The 18,871-nt window shown below is 41.9% G+C and overlaps 1 protein-coding gene across 1 annotated transcript in view; it reads right to left on the minus strand.

Annotated features, from left to right (window-relative positions):
- Positions 1-18,871, minus strand: part of PALM2AKAP2 (PALM2 and AKAP2 fusion) — a 399,409-nt gene that overhangs the window by 276,855 nt on the left and 103,683 nt on the right. The window contains exon 2 of the mRNA XM_063455311.1: positions 17,871-17,951. Within this exon, the coding sequence (XP_063311381.1) occupies positions 17,871-17,951 (81 nt within the window). The remainder of the gene's footprint in view (positions 1-17,870; positions 17,952-18,871) is intronic.

An 18,871-nucleotide genomic window follows, 5' to 3' on the forward strand; every position in this document is an offset into this window, starting at 1 on the left:
CACATAGCAAACATTCCTGGTTTTGTTTTTGTTTAGGAGTTGGGCAGTTGCCTCCATCCTTAAGCTGTTAATAGAACATAACTTTGGGAAAAAAGAGCAAGTATATCTTTCAGGTAAACAATTACATTGGAATATATTTAGAAAGAAAAGATAAAAAAAAGATTCTGATTATATCTGATGTAGGTACAGCTGTTATGAGGCTGAAAGCAGGTATTCTAGAATCCAGTGTAGCTATTTATATTACAGTGCGGTGTAGGAAATATCTGGATTCCTTTTGCAACTCTTCTGTGTGCCCAGTCATGACATGTTACCGAAGGCAGCAGAGTAAGTGACTACTTATAAATATGGATTTCGTAGGAGTTATCCACATAAGTAAATTAAATGCCTGGCATTTAACAGCATTTGTGCAAGACAAAAGGGCATTGTGAATTAAACGTGGATGTCTGGTGCTAATTAACTGGTACCTATACTGGAACCAGAGAATTATGGGTAGTTGTACCATCCTAACTCACAATGCAGACTAAGCCTCCATGCTTTAAAAGTGAATCTCTTTACATCCTGTTCCATATTTCATTTTCTTCTTTTTTTATAGAGAACATTATTACAGTTGTATTCCTTTTTAAGGATTTCCTCTAGGCAGTATTAAGGAGACACAGGTATGGCTTTCTCGTGTCACACTAGACATATGTCTCACTGTGGTACTTCATCTTTTTTGACAGGGATCCAAATTATGTACATGACATTAGCTTGGTGAGTCATTTTTCAACTATACCGAATAGCTAATTCACCGAGGCTACAATATACAAGATCTGTTAAAACGAATTATGCAAAACACCCACAGCAGTATCATTTCACAGAAGCTGATTAAAAAGTAAGAAAAGTTCCAGTACAACCACCTGCATGGGCGTCCGCAGGGGAAAAATATCGGCACAAGCTGAAAAATCTGTATTTTTTCACCCCCTGGATTTTTCAGCTGGTGCCGATATTTTTCTTTTGAGATTCAGAATACACTGCAATACTGGCGCCGGCTACATCTTATCCTTGCTTTTCTCTCCTGACTGAATCCGCAGGGGAGCAGCACAGAGTGCAGGCAGCAACTCCCAGAGAGACAGCCTACAGATCAGGTAAGTGTGGGATGGGGGGTGGGGAGGCAGCCTACAGATCAGGTAAGTGAGTAAAGGGGGGAGCAGCCTAAAGATCAGGTAAGTGAGGTATGGGGGGCAGCTTACAGATCAGGTAAGTGAGGAATGTGGAGACAGCCTACAGATCAGGGAAGTGAGGCATGGGAGGGCAGCCTACAGATTAGTTAAGTAAGGCATGGCGGGGCAGTCTACAGATCAGGTAAGTGAGGGAGGGGGGGCAGCATACAGATTAGTTAAGTAAGGCATGGCGGGGCAGTCTACAGATCAGGTAAGTGAGGGATGGGGGGCAGCATGCAGGAAGGGGCAGCAAGGAGCAGGGAGGTAAAGTAGGAGAAGGAGCAGAAAGGAGAAGGAACAGAAATGAGCATGAAGGGACATCAAGGAGCAGAAAGGGTCAGCAACGAGCTGGAAGGGACAAAAGGAGCAGAAAGGTACAGTAGGAGAAGGATCAGAAAGGAACAGAAATGAGCTGGAAGGGGCAGAAGGAGCACAAAGGTCCAGTAGGAGAAGTAGTAGAATGGGTCTGCAAGGAGCAGCCAAGGAGGAGAGAAGACAGTGTCAGAAGAATAAGAAGACTGTGTCAAATGAAGGAGATGAATAGGAGAGTGGAGCAAGAAGGACAAGTGAAGTGGTCCCTCCACTTTATTCTGGACACCACATCATAAGGCCTTGGAACCTAGGCGTGGCAGGGAATCTTTGGACCTGTTCATCTCCCCAGGTAAAAAAAAATCTTAGTGTTAATGTGTCTTTTATTTACTGAGTGTTAGGAAGCATAGAGTGCCGTTCGGTAGGGGTGTGGCTGATTGGCTAGAGAGGTCAGCTGGCACTCTAAGTCAGTAGCTCCCCATTCATAAAAAAGTAAAACATTTTTGTGAAACGGGAACTAGCAATTGGCTTAGAGCGTCAGCTGACTCTAGCCAATCAGTGGCACCCATGCCTGACGTCAATCTGCACTTCTTGACACTCCGTTTCAGAAGTCGAATACGACTGAGCGACCGGGAGATCTGGAGCTGGAGGAAGTCTTTGGGGTTAAACCATTTGAGAGCGGTTTACCCCTTAAAGGAAAGAGAGCACACAGGGACCTCCTGGCATCATAGCATTGTCATTTAGATGAAGTTGTTGTTACGGTGACCAGAAATTTGAACATGTATTCCTGACACCATAGTTGTAAAAACTTTATGTGATAATGACTATGCCCCTCCCCTTCATGACAGTGTCAAAAAGGGACCAAACATGGATGTCATTGTAAGGAAACCAAGTGTATTTAAACCTCCTTCGGTAGTTTCCTCCCAAACCGCCAGAGCCTAGTATATATAGCTCTCCGTTCGGTAGTTGCAATACACGAAATCCATACGAAATAGCAATAGCTTCACAAGATAATTCCCTTAGTAAAGCATACGAATTCCAAATTACAGCCGAAGTCAAGAATCAGGATACAAGATGAACTGGCTTTAATTCACACACACAGCCTTTTATGCAAGTCCCCATGCAAGGGGACATCCCACAGGGAAGGACAACATGTAACCAATCCCATACAATTAAAACATAAAGCACACCCAGCACAAACACATAATTCCCTCCCCTAGCCCTGGAGATAACCAAGTCTGATAAAGTAATAACTTGATTATCTCCAGGCAGAAAAATCACTGTTTTCCCCAATATCTGGAACACCCCTTTATACGTGGAGTATCCCCACAAATAATATGTCCCCTGATAGCCCCGATCTGGGTGACCAACATATTCAAATTTCACCCAGACTGATTCAGGGGCTCTCAAAAAACATGGAAGTCCTTTGTGACCGGTTCACCGTGGGTGGGCTGCCCAAAACAGTTCCATAAGTTTGGGTGGTTTTGCCGGTCACTTTAGAAAAGGGAGAAAAACGAATAAAAGTACCGAATGGATTCCCCTGGCTCCTAGCAGCGATTGTTCCCCTCATTCGTATGCACAACCGTACCGAATAGCGTTCTTCTAGCTAATCGGTACATATAGTTCCAGCGTTCGTGTGTTTGAGACCGGTGTTCGGGAAGTCGAGTGTCCGATTTTAGTTCCAGACACTCGACGACCAAGTCCCGCTGCCTTTGTCCGTATGAAAAAAGATGGCCGCGGTTTTCTCAGCCACGTGGCGTTCGGCATTACGAACACTGGCCGCACACGTAGGGGGTTCAATTGATGCCGTTTTTTAAGTTAAATGAGCCAGGGGGTGGTCTTTGTTCGGCAGTTTCATCTGCCGACTGGAAACATGAAGAAATAGAAGGGAAACATGCAGAAATACCAAATACAAGGGTCATTTCTTCACGGTCATTATAATTATGCCCCCCCCACTCCCACCATGAAAAATTCCTGCGGACGCCAATGATTACTGGGCCTCCGTGTGAAAGAATTCCACTAAAGAATATATTTATAAAAAGTTTTTTTAAGTCTGATTCATGTCCCAGAGCCAAATTAGGTTTTTTTATTTTCTTTGTGGCCTATATACATCATGCCTCATATTTCTCCTTTGGTTTACAGTCTTGTTTTCAGAAGAAAGAAAGAAAGAAAGAAAGAACACTGAAAGATTCATGGTTATTGAACTAAATTCCCTCACTATGGTCGCCAATCTATTTTAATTATATCGCCATTTCTATGTTCCTTTTTCCATGCACAGTTACATTTCTACATTTTCCATACACAGTTACATTTCAGGGTTCTGTTCCCACATCCCGATTTTGTTTTATGGTGACCCGCAACCGTGGACACCATAGAACTGACCCAGCCAGCACGAGCACATGATTAGACATGCTTGATCTGTGCTGAGGAGCTAAGGATGATGCACAGTCTGACCTAATTGGGGCATTCACACTAGTCTTACATGCCACTTCTGTGGACAGTTCAGCCCCTCTCTGGGCAAACCTGCCTATTGTGGGCATCACCAGCAGGGCCGGTGCAAGGATTTCTGCCGCCCTAGGCAAAGATCCATTTTGCCGCCCCCTCATGTCACTTACTCACTGACAGAAACACACTGGCAGACACACACACTCACTGGCACACATACACTCACTCACTGACACACACAGACACTTACTGACAGACATACACTCACTCACTGACAGACATACACTCACTCACTGCCAGATCGACACACACACTCACTGACATACATACACTCACTGACAAACACACACACACACACACAGACACTCACTGACAGACACACACACTCACTGACATAAATACACTCACTCACTGAGACAGACAGACACACACACACACACACAGACACTCACTGACATACATACATACACTCACTCACTGACAGACACACACAGGCAGACACTCACTGACAGACACACACTCACAGACTCACTGACACTGACACACACACACACACACACAGAGGCAGACACTCACTGACATACATACACTCACTCACTGACAGACAGACACACACACACAAAGGCAGACACTAACTAACAGACACACACACACACTGACAGTCAAAACTCACACACTCACTGACACACACTCACAGGCAGACACTCACTGACATACATACACTCACTCACTGACAGACACACACACAGACAGTGACTGACAGACACACACACACAGACACTCAAACACTCAGATCCCTGGGGTCCAGTGTGGGGCAGCTGCTCACTCATCCCACCCGCTGTTTAGTATGCCAGGGCTGGAATTACGTCATATTCCGGCTCCCGGCATCACAGAGGGCGTGCAAGGGAGGAGTGAGTGGCTGACGGTCACCGCCTGACCTTTCTGTCCCCCTCTCCTCCAGACGGTCACTGGTATTTGTTGGAAGAGCAGGCACCTGACTTACCTAGCACAGCTTCAAGGGCGCCCTGAGGTGGCCAGATGGCCACCTTGTGGTCCCCCTGTAACAGGGCTCCTCTCGGCGCCCCCACCTTTGGGTGCCTTGAGGATCAGCCTGGCGCTGGGGGCACAGGGGCAGGCAGCCCACCAGGAAACTCCCTGACAGAAGGCCGGCACCCTAGGTGAATGCCTGGTTTGCCTTTACGGTTGCAATGGCCCTGATCACCAGTGACATAAGTTCCATTACTAGCTTGCATCCCCAAGCTGGGAGGTATACAGTATTGATTTAATGGTACAGCAGAAATGTATGGAACTTGTAGTTCAGTTGTCATCTTTCTTTTGCAGAAACCATAAGCCAGGAGCTGAACTACAACTCCCAGAAACCTATGCTGAGTCCATAAAGCACTGCATATGGGATGAAATAAGCAGCGCATATAGAATAATAACTGAATATCATGAGTCACTCCCTAGTCTGGTGAGATCACACTTCAAAGAATGCAAACCCTATGGATTTGCAGGAAACCTGTTCTGAATTAATATTAATTGTGATTATCTAAGCTAACTGATCAAATTCAACTCCAAGAAGCATTTGGTATGCCCACATAGCTGAATTATTGGAGCAAAAATAGAATCAATGCAATTTTGGAGTGAGGGGCAGAAAAGGTGGAGTAAAACTCTTTTTTGTTTGTTTGTTTGTTTGTTTGTTGTTTTTGTGGCTAGAATATCCATTGTAAGAATATTTAAATGCACACCTTAAACATACACAAGGACTTAAATGAACCAACAGCTGAATATATCCTGTCAACAACTTGATCCAGCAGTACTTATTTTGTCAAACTTGGAATGTTGAATAGTTGGGTTGTCCTGAGGCTTTAGCTATTCATAGAATAGAAAATTATTTAACAGATTTATTTAATATATTTTCATGACATATAATTTTTCAATTACCACAGCACATAGATGTATAAGAAACCTTGTCAGCTGGCTAAAAGACTGTGCGTTCCCTTCCAATTGTTTCCTAACTGTAGTGGGGTTGGCATTTATGCAGTTCAAGAAAATCATACCACTCCAAAAACACCAATGGTATGTGCTATTTATGCTCATAGCAGGTAATTTTTTCCACACAGTTTAAAAAATAGAAAACTTGCAGTTTTATTAGTAGCAAGTTTTACATATTCGTTAAAATTAAAACCAAAAAATTGTCTCTCTTTTGCGAACAGTTTGTGTCTCACTGTCAGTTATAGCAACTTTATTTTAAAGGGACACTTTTGTCACCAAAACAACTTTAGCTTATTGAAGCAGTTATGGTGTATAGATCATTCCCCTGCAATCTCACTACTCAATTCTCTGCAATTTAGGAATTAAATGACATTGTTTATACAGCCCTAGTCACACCTCCCTGCATGCGACTTACACAGCCTATCTAAACACTTCCTGTAAAGACTCAACTAATGTTTACACTTCCTTTATTGCAAATTCTGTTTAATGTGTAATTTCTTATCTCATGCACTGTTAATAGCTTGTTAAACCCTGCAGGAGCCTACTTTTAAAACTTTTAAAGTAGTTACATCTGATTGAAAATGAAACCATTTTGTTTTCATGCACGTTGTGTGAGTCACAGCCAGGGTAGGTGAAGGTAAGCCTGCATAAACAGAAACAAAAGTGATTTAACTCCTAAATGACAGTGAATTAAGCAGTGACAATTCAGAGTCATGATCTATACAAAAAAAACTGCTACATTAAGATAAAATTGTTTTGGTGGCTATAGTATCCCTTAATGAAGCAGTTTTGGTGTATAAATATGCAGTCTCACTGCTTAATTATCTATAAATAGAAATCTATTTTTAGTCGCAATGATGACGTGGACCTATCAGAACAAAGGTAAGCCTATTTAAGGCTTGTTTTAGCCCACATCCATTGTCCTATCGTGGTTTTTGTATAGATCCTAGCTTTGTGCTCCTAGAAATTCCCTAGTGATTTTCTGTGTTTGACCTCAGCTTCCTTGTATATTGACCTTGTGATTTCCGGTATCCTGACCCGGCTTGGTATTTGACTCGTTATTTTCTGGTATCCTGACCTGGCTCTTTATCGTAAACGTCACAGGAGTCATACGCCAACATGCAGGAAAGAAGAAACCCACAAAGATATATTACCGAGCCTTAGAATGGCCGGACTTAACGTATTAATATAGCAAGAATCAAGGTCAAGGATACAGAAATACACAAAGTCAACACAAAGCTGGGTTTAGGATACTAGAAATTTACAAGTCAAATACCAAGTCGGGTCAGGATATCAAAAATCACAAGGTCAATACGAAACCGGGTCAGGATAACAGAAATCACAAGGTCTCTGAGATGCCTCGGACACGTGTTGGAGAGACTGGGGGGAGGTGGTGATATGTTCCACATTTGGTGGCAAAGTAGGAAAATCAAACCATTTTGAGACATTATTTTATCCCTTATTCAAGTAGTTGCACCCACTATAAACTCTCTCCAAAGGTTGGTTTGTTTAAACTCCTTTCCACTTTTCTAGATAAGGTAGATAGGATCATTATTTCCCATATACTGATCTCAGCTACCTCAATATTACCACGATATTGGAAAACACCACAAATATCTGCTAGGTCAGAAATTATTGCTTTCATTTGTGAGTACAAGAGATACGAGCTTGCACTAAGACAACCATCACTCATACACACAAAACTAACTACTGTCTGGGACCAGTGGGAAAACGTAGTCAAGAAAAAAAGATGATGTCCTGGTTTTAAACTCCGGCTCTTTTTTTGAATCACTTATTCCTTCATGTTTCTTTTTTTGATTCTATTTGCAAAATGATTGATTTGATTTGGTTTAATGCTAATATGATGCAACCCTTTGATGTTATTTTACAACATATGTTAATTAAGTCTGTACTACTACAAAGTATTACTGAATATTTGCTCTAGAGCATACACCCTATTTATATATCACCAAGTAAATCTTTAAGGGTTATAACTCCCTCTCATCTCCCCTTCCCCTTCTCTCTTTTTCTTTCCCCCAAACTATAGTATCACATGAGAAATGTTTCACATTTCTAATTTTTTTTTTCTTTTCAATCCAAAAAGTAAAACGGTTAACTACACAAGGAAAAAAAAGATATAATAAAGTAATTGTACTGTTGTTACTATAAACTAAACTTTTTGGTTTTGTTTGTACTCTTTTTGTACATTTGCTGTATAAATCTCCATATACAATTCATCTTGTATGTATTCAATATAAAAGTACTGCATATATTGATGTAAAAATATAAAACCTTTATTAAAAAAATATTTGAAAAGAAATCACAAGGTCAATATGAAGCCAAGGTCAAACACAAAAAATCCCTAGGGAATCTCTAGGAGCACAAATGGGAGGATCTATACAGAAACCACGATAGCGCAATGAATGGGATCTAAAACAAGCCTTACAAAGGCTTACCTATGTTCTGATAGGCCCATGTCATAATTGTGACTCAAAATAGATTAGTTTTGCAATGATGACATGGTGACTTTAAGAATGGGCGTAACATCACGCCTTCTTTCTATTTATAGATGTCCTACCGCACAGCCGCATGGATTGGGCGGATCAGCCCTCCTCCTGCCGCGGCTCCATGGATGTAAGTACACGTTACACTGCCATTTAGGAGTAAAATATTTTTTTATCTGTTTATGCAGCCCTCATAAAAACTTTTTTTGGCTTTGACTCACACAGCCAACATGAAAACATGGTTTCATTCTCAATCAGATTTTACAGCACAGCGTGTTTACTTTAGAAGTTATGATAATTTGTAGTATATCTACTTAAGTGCCCCTGTGGCTTGGCCTATGTGGTTGAGAGGGCATTTATCATCCTGATCAACAAGTGCAAAAGTAACATTAGGACTGGCAGGTTGCATCACTTTCTGGAAATTAATCTTGCTGTTTCTCAGTTACATTACACGGTCAGGAGGGGGTGGTGATAGAGTACACCTACTGAAACTGTGTGAGTTAAATTGGATATACGAATTGAGGACCTTGTTTCATAAGGGACTGAATTAGGAAAGTAACTTGACTCCCTATTTGTAAGGTTAATTACCCTACAGAGGACTGTTTGGCAACTTAGCTTGAGTTTATTTGCATGCAATTGTGATTTAGATTTACTTTCATGAGGATTGGATTGATATCACTTTGTATGAGAATCAGATGTAATTGTGTGACCCTAACAAGGCTTTATGTTATGAATATGTATCATGTTATGTTAATATGTTATATAACAGACAATACATATCTGATTGTGATGGTAATCACCATCACCTGGGGTTTCATAAGGACATTTTACGTAGGACCCTGGACTATCCCTATGTTGAAGTCACCCTGTGTCCATTGTGGTTAAATGTTAGTGTGTTCTCCTGTGTTGCTAATGCTTGCAATCAACTAGGTGGATTTGGCTGTTGAGCCTGTGCAGCACCACTGTAACCGCTGTATGCATGACCTGAATAGCAACAATTGCTCATTTGCATATTTAGGTATATTTGCATATTGCTAATTCTGCAGGCAGGAGAGATATGTTCTGTTAATTAATGTCTTCCCCATCCCTTTATAAATATGTTATTATGCTATTATAATTTCCTGTATATTTTGTGACATGTTTTGGTTAGTTGACTTTTATTATCTTTGTCACAGCCATGTGTATGTAATGAACATATGGGCTAGTCCCAAGTAAAATAAGGTATTGAATGTTAGTTCCATTTGGAACAGTGTGCCATATGGATTTTTTAGGAATCACAGCCACAGAGTTGTCGTACCTGTTGGCTGGCTGCTTGTTCCATCTAGCCCTGGGATAAATCAAGAGAGCTAAGCCTGAGAGCCACACGTGCCTTTGTAAAGGCAATAGAAATCAAATTGCAGGCAGAGGTGCATACCTGCCTGGAAGAAGGCCTGCAGTGGAATAGGAAGAGGAGACGATACCTGCCTGGTAGAAGAGTTGCAGTGGAATAGGCAGAGGGGACGACACTGGCCTGGAAGGAGAGATGCAACCTGGTCGGGTGGAAAAGCTCCAGAAAGACCCCAGTCAAGCAACAGTAGGGGCAGTAGAGCAGCAAATTTCCCCAGTTCCAGCTAGGAAGCGATCCTGGGCGGAGGTACACAGCCAGGGTACAGGAAACTCCGCTACACTGATAAATTAGGCTTTGTAATATTGTTAACAATATTAAAGTATTTTCTCATTAGTATGATGGCATGGTGTATTCTTGGGTCATACAGTATTGAATATATTATAATACTCTGGTTGCTATTAAAGGAAATGTCTATATTCCATTACAATAAGGATTTTTTCTTACTACATATAACTAGGCTGTCCTTTGATTCTATGTCTTTCTTTTGTTGGCATTGGTCAAGATATGGATGTCATTCCAACGGTCTATTAAAATATATTTTGGTTGAAAATGCATAGGAAATCCTCTGTCAGCCAATCTCTGAGATATCCCTTATAGTAACAAATCGTACAAATACTCATGTCATATAACTTCTTGGTCCAAGCTTGTATAATCTGACGATTCTTATAACTACTCAATATACTGTCAGTCAGCTAAGCATAATGCATCTCCCATTTTTGTTTCTGTACCTCATGACGTATACTAGCCAGCCATGTTTATTATAAAAAAGATAAAATGTGCAACTTACCTGTGCCATGATAATGTCTATGATGTAAAACGTATGTGTGCTGTTGTGGCACGTTAAACACGTTTGTCAATCACTTGCACAGAAAAATAAAGAATTATAAAAAAATATATATATATTTTGGTGCACTTTATGAAGTTGAAGCAAATTATGATAGGAACATATATACACTGATGATGTTGAATCTTGATTAATTGAATATAGTGAATTTAGTGCTGTAACCTTTTCACGTATTGGAATTTGGAACTATGATTTCTCTACATTCTGTCTTGTTATGAAGATTGTATGGTTATGTATGTATGTATGTTATAATAATATTACTCCAACAGGTTTTCATATTGATGACATGGGATATTTATCCTACAATGATAGGTGATATGTACACTATTATACTAATACATATGAAATAACATATTTCCTAAATGGGTAATATGAGTTATTTAACCCCTTAAGGACACATGACATATCATGATTCCCTTTTATTCCAGAAGTTTGGTCCTTAAGGGGATAAGCATTATTTGGATATAGAATACCATTGGTTACATTTCATAGTATATATTATAGTGCTAGATCATACTTTGTATACACATGTACAATTAGTAGATACGTACTGAAGTATGATTAAGTATGAATGTTGGCTGTGGTATGAAGAATGATGGAAGTTATGAGTGATTGTTTTAACAGTTATTTTTGCGTGAATTTGTAAGTACCCTATGTGGTCCACAGTCCTTGTCATCTGTTCCCACCCTTCCTTGTCAACATGGTACCATTCACACTAGCTGGAATTTAATTAAGCTTCTTAGTGTGTTTGGTTGCTTTTACAAGTCGTTAGTTATTGGCTGACTTGTGTTCACTTTACAATTAAAGGCATGTATAAAAACCGTGTGTGAGTCTTAATAAAGCAGTGTCTGGCTGTTGTTAGTAGAGGAACTTCTGATTAAGCTCTCTCTCTGGCAGATCCTTAGTACTACTTGTCTGGTAGCAAAGGTTGTCTCTATTTTTCCCCTTAGGAGAAGGGATAAACGCTTGGTGGAAGAGGTCTGGTTCCAAAGCCTGAGACCTACTCCTGCTACAGGGTGCAAAAAAAGCTACTGCCAGATTTGTGCATAAATTCACCAAGACAAATTTTTCCCAATGTTTCTAATCTGGAGGTTACAGGGATATATGATGTCACATCTCCCAACATAGGCAGCTACCATGACATGGTGTTGGAGCAGTAGCAAACTATAATTCATAAATATAGTTAACCATACACATTGGTGAGGGAGGAACCTATCGTGGAGAATCAATAAGAAACGTCCAGTGAGCCATCAATGACTGGAAGCCCTATATGAGGGTACATTAGTGGGGAAATTGTTAGGCTGCATAGTCACTGTATTGTGATTGCTTTTATTTTTTCATTTTTTCATTTTTTTTATTTCATTTATGGTCCCTGAAGAAGTCAATTAAGGTGAAAGAAATGCATTGGATTGTATTTATATTTTTATTTCATTTATATTATTGTTGTTATTTGTCTATTGGTTTTATATAAATCCTTTGAAAATCATTTGGAAATTTTGAACATCTTATCCTTGAGAACTGAACCCACGCGTGGTGGAAAGAAGGGCATAGGAGGCTTTAGCCCCCCAAACTACATGAGGGGAGGCACCATAAGGTTTTCCTATTTTACTGATCCTGTAAGCGCAAAATAAGTAGCACCAATCTTTGTGTTTATAACACGATATGCTGTTAAATGTTTCTTTATAGATACATAGCTGTATTCAAATCTGTGTATATGTACATGTGTTGTTAAGTAAAGGGTTGCTATTTGGGAGAGCCTCTTGGGAAGCTGCATCTGTATATGTTATGTGTTTTGCTTGTTGTGTTGATCATGCTTTGCACACGGTGGTGCATATACATTATATACATATTGTTAAAGGATGTATTTGAGTCTAGGGATGATAAAATGTATAGAGGAGAAGTGAGATTGTGTGGAGAAGATGTATGAGCATAAGCAGAACAAAATACATGCTAAAATAATATTACTGTGTGCTATTGAGGTGCAGTTTGTCATCGGCATCTACTGCAATGCTGACAAACTGGTCCTTTCTACTAATTTCCTTTTCCAATAACATGCTATCTCTGAGAGAGGATGAAAAAAGTTCCCAAGTGTGAAGAAACATATTAACTCCATTGTACAGCGCTATGGAATGTGATGGCGCTATATAAATAATAAAATAATAATAATAATTAATGGCACATGCTGACATTCCTGAATATGCATAGTAACCAGAAGTTGAAAATGCTGTCATCCTGTCCCAAGTGCACTGTGAGTGCATGTCTAAGCCTCCAGCCTGACTTGTACCCATCCTGTATCTACACAATCCTGTCTCTAGACAATCCTGTCTCTGAGCTTTGCAGACAGTTCCTTTGACCTAAAGGCTTAGTTTTGCTCAAAGGTGTAACTAGAAACCACCAGGCCCTCGTGCGAAAACTGCACTGGGGCCCTTCCCATGTATCTCATCCCCACTCCAGCCCCTCAACATGTCTCAACTTCCTCTGCCAGCCCCCCCCACATGTCTCATTCTCCCCCCTAGTCCCTCCATGTTTATTACCCACCTCTTACCCCCTCCACATGTCTCTCGCACCCCCATACATTTGTGACAGACACACACACACACTGACTGACAGACACTCACACTGACAAAAAGACACACACACCACACACTGACAGACACTGAATGAAAGACAGAAACACACACAGTGGCAGACAGACACTGACAGACACACACACTCTGACAGACACAGACAGACAGACACACACTGACAGACAGACAGACAGACACTCACACTGACAGACAGGCACACACATACACACACTGTCAGAGAGACAGACAGACAGACACACTGTCAGACACACTCATACAATTTAATTTTTGAGGCCCACCCAACCTCCCTACCTTTTGGAGAGTTGGTGTGGACCCTCTCCCTGGGGTCCAGTGTGGGGCTGTGCTGTAATCTGGCATTTTCTCGCTCTACTCGCGCACTGTTTAGTATGCAGAGGCTAGAATTACGTTATATTCCGGCTCCCGGTATCACAGAGGACGCGTGAGAGAGGTGAGAGGAACTGCCAGATCAGCCTCCCTCATCGCCCACACTGCCACCGCCTGCCTCCTGTCCTCCCACCTCCTTGCAGTAGATATCAGCAGAGTAGGCACCTGCCATCCAGGTAAGCAGATGCCTATTCTGCCTCACTGCATAGAAGTCCATTCAGGGGTGCAGTAATGTGGCCAGATGGCCACCTCCTGGGCCCCCTGTGAGAGGGCTCGTCTCTGCGCTCCCACCTTCGGCGGCTCATGGTCGCAGGGGTCAGCAGGGCGTCTGGGCCCCCTGGAGTGACGGGCCCGGTCACAGCTGTGGCCCCTGCGACCATGGTAGTTGGCCATTGGTTTTGCTCTAATATTCTTTAACAAATATGCCCCACGGTAAACACTGCACATGCGCCCTGCCGTCCACCTGAGCTAAAAAAAAAGTGATTAGTCAGACCAAGCAACCTTCTTCAATCGCTCCATGTTCCTGTTCTAATGGTCACGTTCCCATTAAAGGTACTTTTGGTGGTAGACAGGGGTCATCATGAGCACTGTGACTGGTCTGCGGCTATGCAGCCCCATACACAGCACACTGTGTGTGTTCTGACACCTTTCTATTATGGTCAGCAATAAGTTTTTCAGCAATTTAAGCTTCAGAAGTTCTTCTATGTGATCGAACCAGATGACTAGCCTTCATTCTCCACAGGCACCAATGAGTTTTGGACACCCATAACCCTGACATTGATTCACGTGTTGTCCTCATTGGCACCACTTTTGGTAGGTACTAGCCACAAGACTTGCTGTTTTGGAGATGCTCTGACCTAGTTGTCTAGCCATCACTGTTTGGCGCTTGTCAAAGGCACTCAGATCTTTTAGCTTGCCCATTTTCCTGCTTCCAACACATAAACCTTTCAGTTGTATACACCATTTGTTTGCTTTACCCACCCCCTCTTTGCCTACTTCCTTTCCCCCTCCTAGCTGTAAATACCTTCATATAACTGTGTCTCATCTCCATCTCTGATCCTTAGGCCTCAATCCACAAACCCAGAAACATGCAATACTGACTCTCTTAATTGGCTTGAAGCACTTCCTGCCCACCCAGGTTCCTACTAAATTTATAGCATGTTCCCAGTGGAGTACAAAGGGTTGGGGCGGGAGGGGCAGTCTGCCCCAGGTGCCACTAGGTAGGGGGGTGGCCATGACCAGGGCCAGGGATCTGTGAGTCCACACAGTGCCCCATGGCAGCTGGGGCGCCGGGCAGCTGACACAGCTCACACAAGCAGAGACCGACAATTACTTCAAAACTGACCGCTCAGAAGGAAAGTGGGGGTGGGGCTAATAAAATATGGGGGCGGAGCTAGATGGCAGCGAGGGCTGGGCGTAACACGGCACCCACCCGCTGCTGTTACTGCTGCACATCAAGGAGAAGCAAGGAATTCCTAATTCAGGCAATCCACTCCTCCTCCATCCCCTACTGTCTGTAAGTGAGACAGACATTGTGTGTGTGACTGTGTGTGACTGTCTGCATGTAACTGTGTGTGACTATATGCATGTGACTGTCTGTCTGTAACTGTGTGTGTGTGACTGTCTGCCTGTAACCCTGTGTGTGTGTTTGTGACAGTTTGCCTGTAACTGTGTGTATGTGACTGTCTGCCTGTAACTCTGTGTGTGTGTGTGTATGTGACTGTCTGCCTGTAACGTTGTGTGTGTGTGACTGTCTGCCTGTAACTGTGTGTGTATATGTGTGACTGTCTGTCTGTAACTCTCTATGTTATTGTCTGCGTGTGAATGGCTGCCAGTAACTGTATGTGTGTGTGTGACTGTCTGCCTGTAACTGTGTGTGTGACTGTGTGTGCGCGTACCTGTCTGCCTGTAACTGTGTGTGTGACTGTCTGCCTGTAACTGTGTGTGTGACTGCCTGTGACTGTCTGCATGTGACTATGTGTGTGTGACTGCCTGTGATTGTGTGATGCTGCCTGTAACTCTGTGTGTCTGTGACTGTCTGTCTTTGACTGTGTGCGTGTGACTGTTTGCCTGTGAGTGTGTGATGCTGCCTGTAACTGTGTGTGTGTCTGTGTGTGTCTGTCTGCCTGTGACTGTATGTGAACTCTCTGCTGTAACTGTGTGTGTGACTGTGTGTGTGTGTGACTGTCTGCCTGTAACTGTGTGTGACTGCCTATGACTGTCTGCATGTGACTATGTGTGTGTGACCGCCTGTGATTTTGTGATGCTGCCGGTAACTGTGTGTGTGTTTGACTGTCTGTGACTGTGTGCATGTGACTTTCTGCCTGTTACTGTGTGTGTGACTGTGTGTGTGTGACTGTCTGCCTGTAACTGTGTGTGACTGCCTATGACTGTCTGCATGTGACTATGTGTGTGTGACTGCCTGTGATTTTGTGATGCTGCCTGTAACTGTGTGTGTGTTTGACTGTCTGTCTGTGACTGTGTGCATGTGACTTTCTGCCTGTAACTGTGTGTGACTGTATGCCTGTAAATGCATGTGTGTGTGTGACTGTCTGCCTGTAAAGGTCTTGTATAAGAAGGGCTGAGCAGGGGTTTTGTAGAAGGGGGCAGTACAGGGGTTTGTCGAAGGGGGGTAGGGCAAGGGTTTTGTAGGAGGGGGCAGGGCAGGACAGGAGTTTTACAGGAGTTTACAAATTTGTGCAACACATTTAAAAAAAGAAAACAGTTTGCGGGTGTTTTTTAAACTTTGGGGGGTGGGGTGGTTCCAAATACAGGATGCGTCCTGAGTACCAAATGCTCTAGGTATGCCCCTACATGCCACCTGAAGGCCCAAAAGTCATTAAGTTTAGAACCTATATCCACAGAAAAGGCTCTTTTCCATGTAAGTTGATTTTCACTTACCTTGGTTAATATATTTATATCTTTTACTCACAGTAATACACCAAATATATGTTTTTAAAACATTTTCTTGCATGTTCCTACAGATGTCTGGTGTCTTACTCAAAAACACCTTTATTTTCTTTACATTTTACCAGAAGCTCCAACTCTCTGTTAATTTCCCCAGTCCATCACTTCCAAATTCCCACTTTTGCTACCTTTTGTCTCAAATCCCTATTATATCCTTAAGATTGTAATCTCACGGGCTGTCTATCTAAGCACTTTGGATAATAGAGCTTCAATGGCTGGATCTCATGGGCAGGGACTTCTTTACCTCTTGTATTGTTCTTCTGTGCATATTGTATGTTCTACCTTAATTGTACAGCATTGTGGAAAACTATGGTGCTTTATAAATGCCAGTAAAAAACGAATAAATAAAATTTAAGAACCGAGTGTTCACTTGCTTCCTAATATATCCCACGCCTAGACTGGTGCCATTGTAACACTATAATAAATGTTATTTACTTCACCTGTCGGTGGTTTTAATGTAGTGACTGATATATATATATATATATATATATATATGTATATATATATTTGCCCATTTCCATTGAAAGCAAGGTTTGTGGAAGACACATTTAACTGTCGAACAATGCACCATAAATATAAATACCTTTAAAGATGTAGAAGCCAATAGCAAATACATTATGTTAAAAGACCTGTAGAAGTCTGTAAAAAAAGATCAAGAAAATATGCCACATCTTCTACATCCCCCTTCCTCCCACACCCCACATTTTGTCAGTCCTGTAAAGAAATACCAAAAAAATGAATACATAAAAAGATCAATCTGTATACCAGAGACCATTTTTCCTCCTAATAATCTTGGTATCACATACTACTACATAGCTGGCTCTGCACATCTGTAGGTACCACTGTCATATCATGACAACTTGATCACCTATGCTGTCGCATACCAGTAGCCAATAAATGATAACTCATTCCCTATAATGGGGATAGCAAATAAAGTGACACATTGTATTATTGACGCCTATACAGCTACAATACTCTTCACTGAGAAAGGCATTCATTAAATACATAGTACAGCATAATCACATAAATGATCATGTTTTCATTGCAGCTCACATTATTCACTTCAGTGTATGGACTATATCAGCAGGAAAGCCTAGAGACCATCCCTACCTCCTGATTGATTAAAGCTACACAATTCTACATAGAATGCACAGTGTTGTGCCAGACAAATGCATACATTCGCCTCGTATGAACACAGATGATTCCCTTGTGCCTTGTTTTTTCTTCCCTGATGCTTGTATCTCTTACCTTCAAATGCTGCAATTGTAGAATTTGGTCATCAAGCTGTTGTCTTTTATCCTCAATAGCAGTCTGTCGTTTTCTTTTTTCCTAAAGAGGAGGAGAGAGAAAATGAATGAGAAAACCACACGGAAATAGCAGTTAGGTTGCGATCAGACAGGCAGTACATATACTGTTACCAAGTAAGCAAAGAGAGGTGTGCTAACATGGTATCTTCGAGAGCAACTGCTGTTCATTCATTGGCAATACAGAAATTCACCAGCTAAGAAATAGCTGCTACAGCTTTTCAAATTAAAGGCACATTGCTTTTACAGATGCCCCTATTATAAGTCATGATCTTTTTAATGGTATACTTTATCATGTTAAGTATAGGTAATCAAACATTAAAGGGTTTCTATAACCCTTTTCAGAGGGGGGACCTTTCTGGTGTAATATCCCCTATTGGGCACTGTGGAGAAAGTCCCCCCTCAACTTGCTGAAAAAAAAAAGGTTTGACTCACCTTGAATCCAGCGGTGGGCAAAGGTCCAGCTGCTGCTTTTCGCTCCCCTTCTGACGTCACTGGGGCAATGCATGGTCCAATCACAGGCTTCTCATAGAGAAGCCTGTGATTGGACTATTTCACCGCTTCCGAGTACATGCTTCCAGCTGGGAGTGGGGAGAAGGGAGGGAGGGTTTTTATATATTAAAAAAATTCTCCTTGTAAGCACTCAGCCTGCAGTAAGATTTTATCGTGTGCTGTCAGCATGCAGTACACGCTAGCAACAGACCTATTTTATGCACTGAATTGACATTGGCAGCCTGGGAGAGAATTATTGGCTACCAATTTTCACGTGTGCTAGGGGTACAACTAGCCCAAAGCACACAATTACAAATATCTCAATATGTGCAGTATTTCGAGCAGAAACACTGCACCTACATACTCATACTACCATGACCACTTCAAATCACTGAAGTGCCCATGGTGGTTGGAGTAACCCTTTAAACTTAAACCATTTCAAACCAGAGTAAA

This window comes from Pelobates fuscus, chromosome 5 (genome assembly GCF_036172605.1).
Source record: "Pelobates fuscus isolate aPelFus1 chromosome 5, aPelFus1.pri, whole genome shotgun sequence".
NCBI lineage: Eukaryota > Metazoa > Chordata > Amphibia > Anura > Pelobatidae > Pelobates > Pelobates fuscus.